General features: G+C 38.3%; 2 protein-coding genes across 2 annotated transcripts; one reads left to right on the top strand and one right to left on the bottom strand.

Annotated features, from left to right (window-relative positions):
- Positions 1-248: 248 nt before the first annotated feature.
- CysRS (cysteine--tRNA ligase, cytoplasmic) lies at positions 249-4,325 on the top strand. Its single transcript, XM_067772304.1, has 6 exons — positions 249-621; positions 687-1,176; positions 1,232-1,918; positions 2,312-2,456; positions 3,405-3,997; positions 4,056-4,325. The coding sequence occupies exons 1-6, from the start codon at positions 443-445 to the stop codon at positions 4,182-4,184; spliced, it is 2,223 nt and encodes a 740-aa protein (XP_067628405.1). The 5' UTR covers positions 249-442; the 3' UTR covers positions 4,185-4,325.
- Positions 4,175-5,744, bottom strand: LOC137243943 (nucleoporin Nup37-like). Its single transcript, XM_067772306.1, has 3 exons — positions 5,471-5,744; positions 5,010-5,208; positions 4,175-4,948 (listed from the first exon to the last, which is right to left on the bottom strand). The coding sequence occupies exons 1-3, from the start codon at positions 5,612-5,614 to the stop codon at positions 4,338-4,340; spliced, it is 954 nt and encodes a 317-aa protein (XP_067628407.1). The 5' UTR covers positions 5,615-5,744; the 3' UTR covers positions 4,175-4,337.
- Between the last annotated feature and the right edge of the window lie 1,101 nt (positions 5,745-6,845).

Below are 6,845 nucleotides of genomic sequence, written 5' to 3'. Positions count from 1 at the left end.
GACCCATATAGGTGCACTACATTTTCATACTAAATTCGTTCAAAAGAATTTACCATCACAGCAACCCATATCTGATATTCCGCTCCATTTTTTGTTTCCCTTTGTCGCTTTCCACGACAACAACCCCGGTAATTTTGACACTTCGTTCAGTGTCAAACGCAAGTTCCACGCAGGTTCCACTGAGTTCCACAATAGTTTGACACTGACCGAAGTGTCAAACTGCAGTGTGTTAGAAAGAGAAAGGAATTGTTTCCTTCTCATACATATCATACTTGTAAACCTGTACTATGGGCTCGGCTGCTGCAATCTTTCGACATGCTTTGGAATTGGTGATTAATACAAAAAAGTTACCCCTATTAAATTTTGCGATATATCACCAAACTGTTTGATTGAATCAGCTGTAAAAAATTGAACGCATAGCGAGTATTTTTTGCTTAAAAAAATGTCAAAACGAACACAACCTGTTTGGCAGGCACCATCTGCGTCCGAGCGTCCAAAGTTGCGGCTTTTCAATAGTTTGACACGACAAAAGGAAGAGTTCGTACCATTGGATGGTAATAATGTGACTTGGTATAGCTGTGGACCTACGGTATATGATGCATCACACATGGGGCATGCAAGGTAAATACTTTATTGCATTGCCACGTTATCATTTACGCATGTCATTTGCGCCGTTTCGTATGTAGGTCGTACATATCTTTCGATATTTTGCGTCGCGTACTCTCGGACTATTTTGGTTATAATATATTTTATGTGATGAATGTTACCGATATTGATGATAAAATCATAAAACGCGCGAGACATAATTATCTCTATGACCGTTATGTGAGCGTTGCATCGACACTATCATGGGAGCGATTATTGGCGGATCAAAAAGAGGTTTTGGAGCAATTCTATGCCATTTGCAAAGCAACAAGCGATCATGATAAAAAAAATATGTACGAACGCATGTTAATTAGAATGACTGATGCAATGGACACACTAACGATGGCAGTGGCCAGTAACGATTCTGAAAAAGTTGATGAAGCATGTGAAATATATTTGGCAGAGGCAAAAGATCCAATAGCTGAATGGTTAGATCGTAAAGAAGGAACAACTGTTAAGGATAACTCTATATTTGAAACACTGCCACGCTATTTTGAAAATTCTTTCCATAAGGATATGCAGGCGCTAAATGTTTGTTGGTTGGAATTTACTGAAGAAAAATATTTATATTTTATATATTTTACAGATATTGCCGCCAGACGTACTAACGCGTGTCTCTGAATACGTGCCACAAATTATTAAATTCATTGAACGCATAATCGCAAATGAACTTGCCTATAGTGCAAACGGTTCTGTTTATTTTGATGTAAACGCTTTTGATAAGCGTGAAATACACCATTATGCGAAACTTGTACCAGAAGCATATGGTGATACAAAATCATTGCAAGAGGGCGAAGGTGATTTATCTGTAACAGAAGACAAGCTCTCTGAAAAACGTTCGCCAAATGATTTTGCACTGTGGAAAGCTAGCAAAGCAGGCGAGCCATCGTGGCAAAGTCCTTGGGGTGAAGGGCGCCCTGGTTGGCACATCGAATGTTCTGCTATGGCGTCTGATATATTCGGACCCAAATTTGATATACATACAGGTGGTGTAGATTTAAAGTTTCCACATCATGACAATGAGTTAGCGCAATCCGAAGCGGCATTCAATGAAGCAGAATGGGTGAAATACTTTTTACATACGGGTCATCTGACCATCGCTGGTTGTAAAATGTCAAAATCATTGAAAAATTTTATTACTATACAAGATGCTCTAAAGAAAAATACTCCTTGCCAATTACGTTTGGCCTTCTTATTGCATTCCTGGAAAGACACTCTTGATTACTCAGATAACACAATGGAGATGGTCTGTCAATATGAGCGTTTTTTGAATGTAAGTAAGCATTGACGTAAATTGTAATTGAGAAAAGGCCCAATGTGTTTCAGAAATATGTAGGTGAATGATTTGAAAAAAGGTGTATGTATTTCAGGAAAATATTTTCTATTATTCCTTAATAACAAAAATAAATAATTGATTGCATGTAAGCATATATTGAGACATCATTAAACACAACAAAATATTGTAGGAATTTTTTGGGTCTGTTTTGGAATAAGTTTTCTCTTTTATCAAATATATTTAACCTTTTCTCAAATATCTTTCCCTTATTCTCAAATACACCCCCACCCCCCCCCCCCCCCCCCCCCCCCCCCCCTTTCCATTTATACTTGCCATTTTCTCAAATACAAACAATTATAAATTAAAATTATAATTTTTAATATATTTCAGGAATTCTTTTTGAACGTTAAAGATATAACACGACACTTACAAACTGGCGCTCCAAATTCACATTTCAGTGCATGGACAAGTGCAGAGGCAGCATTGCATGAAAAATTCAAACTAACGCGAGATTCAGTACATGAAGCTTTGTGTGGTACGTGCTTATCTGCAACTTTTAATGAAGGCAACTTCCGAAAGTTGGCAATGGATTTAGGGAAAAATATCACCTTTTCATTTCCAGGTGCCTTTCGTGGTATTAGGACTCTGCTTAAAAAAACTTTTCCAAAGGGGTCGCACAGTGGCAATTGCTCAAACAAAACTTCCTTATGCGTATATGTCATTGAAAGATTATTAACAAAAATTTATGTTTTATAAGGTGATATCCAATCCATCGTCCCATCCAATATGTGTGTTTTCTCAGAAATTGTCATCAATATCCTCTAACGGAAGTCCGAGAAAACTTTCAGTTGCCGTGAGAAAGGGGTGTTAGAGGATTGCAATAGAAAAGTTGGGTTGTATCATGTGGAGAGTGGTCTTGCCAATTTGTATTACAGTTCAAAATAGTACTCCGCGAAATGCCTAATTCGGCTTAAATCTCTTGGGATGTATATCGCGCCAAATATGCTCTTGACATATCGAGCCCTTCGCCTGGCAAGGCCTGTGGTCTATTGCGGTAGTGCTTTTTTACTGTCATCTGGTACTCTGGCTTCTCAGGGCCCAATAAGCCTTGCAGGCGACCGTTACAAAACAATGGAATGACAGCATTGCCAGCCCTCTAGCGATACGGTACTCTACAATTGCGTTGCCATATCGGTAGTGGTGCCATTACAGCTTTCCCAAACCTCCGTTGGTGGAAACCTAGACCGAGGTATATTGTTACAGTTCCATGGGAACTTCTAAATCTAGATCGTGTGAGTAATCAATTCAAAGCTCCCTCCGTGGGGCGAAGTATACATAATACAAGCAAAGGTTCGCTTGTGTATTTTTTATGTCTTCTTACGCTGCAAAGAGGCATACTTAGGCCGGTTCGCCCACCCACATAGTTTTTTACACAAATATTTTGTTTTACATGATTTTCATTAGTTTTTCTTCGATTTTGCAGATAACATCGATACGCGTAGAGCGCTGGATTCGCTTCGAGAGTTGGTATCTGTTTCCAATGTTTATATACGTGACCATAAAAATTGTACTAACAGTTTGCTTCTGCGGCGCATTGCTTTATATATGACCGATATTTTACACATATTTGGCACCATACAAGGACCACGCGGTGGTATTGGCTTTCCTGTTGGTGGTACCAGTGACCGTAATGGTGGCAATATGGAAAGCGCTTTATTGCCTTATGTAGACGCCCTAGCTGAATTCCGTAATAATGTACGCGAAGAAGCGAAAACTATTAAAGCGAATACTATATTGCAATTGTGCGATAGGTTGCGTGATGAAGTACTTCCGAATTTGGGAGTGCGACTGGAAGATAAGGAAAGCGGCAAATATGCTGTGAAGCTAGTGGACCGTGAGGTAATGCTAAGGGAGCGTGAGGCAAAAAAGGCGGTTGAAGCAGAGCATTTAGCTGAAAAGCAACGTAAACAGGAAGCTGCTGCGAAATTGCTAGCTGCCAAAGAGGCACAGAAACGTATAAAACCACAAAAGATGTTCTTAAATGAAAAAGATAAATATTCGCAATTCGATGAAAACGTAAGTGTGCACCTTTGAAAACTTTTGGTAGATAAAAAAATTTAAAAAGTAATTCCAGGGCCTGCCAACACATGATGCGGATGGAAAGGAAATTAGTAAAGGTTTATTGAAAAAATTAAAAAAACTACAGCAACAACAAGAAGCTCGTTATAAGGAATTTCTAGCTTCAACAACAAATGGTAATTGAATCACATGTTTATTAAAACAGGACTTAACTCTCAGCTGGCTGACCTTTCTTGTCAGTTAAATTTCCGGGAAAGCATTAACTTATACTAAAGCAGCATTTTCTTAAATTCTTTTAAAAATAAAATTTTTTACTTGATAAAAATTGTGTCGTCATTTATTTTATTTGCAACTTCCATAAACATAATTTCCGATCAGTTGCAACACCAATGTATGGTAAACGATGATGCCAAGATAAACCACCATACAGTTTAAGTGTAGCATCAACTAAAGGTATGCGCGATTTAGCAGTGAATACTTTAACAGCAACATCTGGGCGACCGACGCTCGCTACCACCGTCTCTGCATTGGGTGCTATACGTACAATTTGGCCACCATCTTCGTGCACTCGCTTTACATCGATGGGTGTGGGGCGGCGCAAATCCCAAGTAATTATATCACCAGCAACTAGTGCAGTAATACACATCCGATTTAACGGACACCAATCGACAGACTTCAATGGACATTTTTGTGCCTCAACAGATATGATAGCTGTTTGTGATTGCACATTGTACAAATGTATTACACCACGTTTTTCTGCTACAAGAACTTTACGTGGTTCTTCTGTGTGACACTTGACCGACATGCCGGCTGATAATAAATGAAATGTTACGGTATTTTCAAAGTTATTTTTGCAATCCCAAATACGACAAGTATTATCGTCGCCAACAGATGACAAGAATTCGCCATTACAATCCCATAAAACTTCGTTTATATAGTTGGTATGGCCTTAAGTTCAAAATTTTAAATAAGCTCATTCTTAGTATATGTATTATCTAAATAAACTTACCGTTGAGTATTTGCACAGTATCCGAACTTTGCAAATCTGTACGAAATATGCGCAAACGAAAATCTGATCCGGCAGCGCAAAATATAACCGATTTCGGTACAACAGCTAGCGAGGTTTCTGGCGCAAAGCATAGAGACACACAACGACTCTCGTGATATAAATCTTTTAAACGTTTCCAATCAAATGTTCCTGAATCTTCCTGTTAACAACAATCAGTCAGTCGATTATTATGGGCTTATGTTTCTAAAACTTGGAAATACCGTGTTCGTACACGGAAACATTACCTCGGCAACATATTGATTTTTTGTCTTATGGCATGGCGAGAGGCCGAAGAAGGTAATAGGTACGGAGTTGTCCGTAGCCGTGTCCTTCCTCGCCGCGCTCTCCAAAACAATGTTTCCGGCAATTTGTACATTTTGTATTTGTGTATGAACTAGGACAATCCAAATGCAGCAACTTACCGGCAAACTTATCATGCCAAGTATAAGTTTTTTATTGCTTCCCAGCGCTATTAAATTGGTTGCAAAGTCACTGCTACAAAATTCAAAACAATCTAATTGTTCTGGAAAGCTTAAAGTGTGTGTTGCTGAAGTTAAATTATTCATTTTTTCAACAATAAACCAAAATTATTATAAAAAAACTACGTACGGCAAACAGTTATAATTTCTGTTATTGCATCGACACAAATGTCCATAGGGCACCTTATCGAGGCTCGATATTCACGATATTTCTTTAAAACAGCAACACAAATCACACTAGAAGATTGCGCAGTGCGCATGTAAATAAAAGATCAGCTGTTTCTTATTATTATTATTATTATTTATTTATTAATACGGCGTTTTAAGCCTAAAACTTAGATTATTACAAATTATAAATATATTTTAATAATAATAGGATTTCTAGCGTTTGGGGTGTCGGAATGCATGAGATTCCGATCAGCACGGGAACTGGTGGTCCCAACGGGCGAGTCTTGGAGTCATCTCATTGGGAGGTTGGAAGGACGTGTTCTCAATCCTGCCCTACTCCAAGACGTATGATTACACAGTTTTATTATTTATGCTGTCGGAATGCAATTGATTCCGGTCAACCCAAAAGCTAGCAACTCAGCAGAACGAGCCACTCTTATCGAACGGTTGGAAGGGACGCGTTTCCAATCCTCCCTGTACCAGCTTTTATGTACACACAACCAACTATAATATATCATTGTTGTAGGAATATACGTGATTCACATGAACACTCCAACTGTTTGTCTGGGACGATATTTTCCGGAATTCTTCCCCAATTTGATTGCGAGCGATATATCTTTTTGACCTGATGCATAAGGTTCCTCTGTGTCTATTTGGATTGCCATGTACGCTCAAGGATCAGTAACATGAAATACAGATACAAAATATTTTATCTTATTGGAAGGGTTTTGCAATATTCTAATAAACTTTTTTTGAAGGTGTTTAAGTTTTCACAATTTTTAACATGATTAGGTAGTTCATTAAAACATTTCAGGCCTTTGTAAAATATATTTTGCTTCTCCATTTCTGTTTTGAGAAGAGGTAATCTAAAATTATTATTTTCCCTGATTATGTAAGAATGGGTTTCATTCACATAAACAAGTTTTTCACTTAGGTAGGCTGGTAATTTACCAAGCTTGATATAAAATACAAATTTGATACTATGGTAAAATATCAACTGTTTCACACTCAACCAGTTTAGTGCATTGTTTATGGTATCGCATTTACAGTGGAAGCAGTAAGGAAGGCGGTCGGCATGGTGTGGTGGTGCACAGTGGCTAGTCATTGTAGGCTGGGGCGGGTCCTTGCAAACCTTACTGTTCCTGCGCCA

Source organism: Eurosta solidaginis, chromosome 3 (genome assembly GCF_040869045.1).
Source record: "Eurosta solidaginis isolate ZX-2024a chromosome 3, ASM4086904v1, whole genome shotgun sequence".
In the NCBI taxonomy this organism is placed as follows: domain Eukaryota; kingdom Metazoa; phylum Arthropoda; class Insecta; order Diptera; family Tephritidae; genus Eurosta; species Eurosta solidaginis.
The sequence above is the reverse complement of the archived record's forward strand: the minus strand, read 5'-3'. Positions and strand labels throughout refer to the sequence as shown.

Coding starts and splice junctions, on each gene's coding strand:
- CysRS (XM_067772304.1), top strand. CDS start 443: ATGTCAAAACGAACACAACCTGTTTGGCAGGCACCATCTGCGTCCGAG. Junction 1,919..2,311: donor AATATGAGCGTTTTTTGAAT/GTAAGTAAGCAT, acceptor AATATATTTCAG/GAATTCTTTTTGAACGTTAA. Junction 3,998..4,055: donor ATTCGCAATTCGATGAAAAC/GTAAGTGTGCAC, acceptor AAGTAATTCCAG/GGCCTGCCAACACATGATGC.
- LOC137243943 (XM_067772306.1), bottom strand. CDS start 5,614: ATGAATAATTTAACTTCAGCAACACACACTTTAAGCTTTCCAGAACAA. Junction 5,209..5,470: donor TTGGCATGATAAGTTTGCCG/GTAAGTTGCTGC, acceptor TGTTGTTAACAG/GAAGATTCAGGAACATTTGA. Junction 4,949..5,009: donor TACTGTGCAAATACTCAACG/GTAAGTTTATTT, acceptor TTTGAACTTAAG/GCCATACCAACTATATAAAC.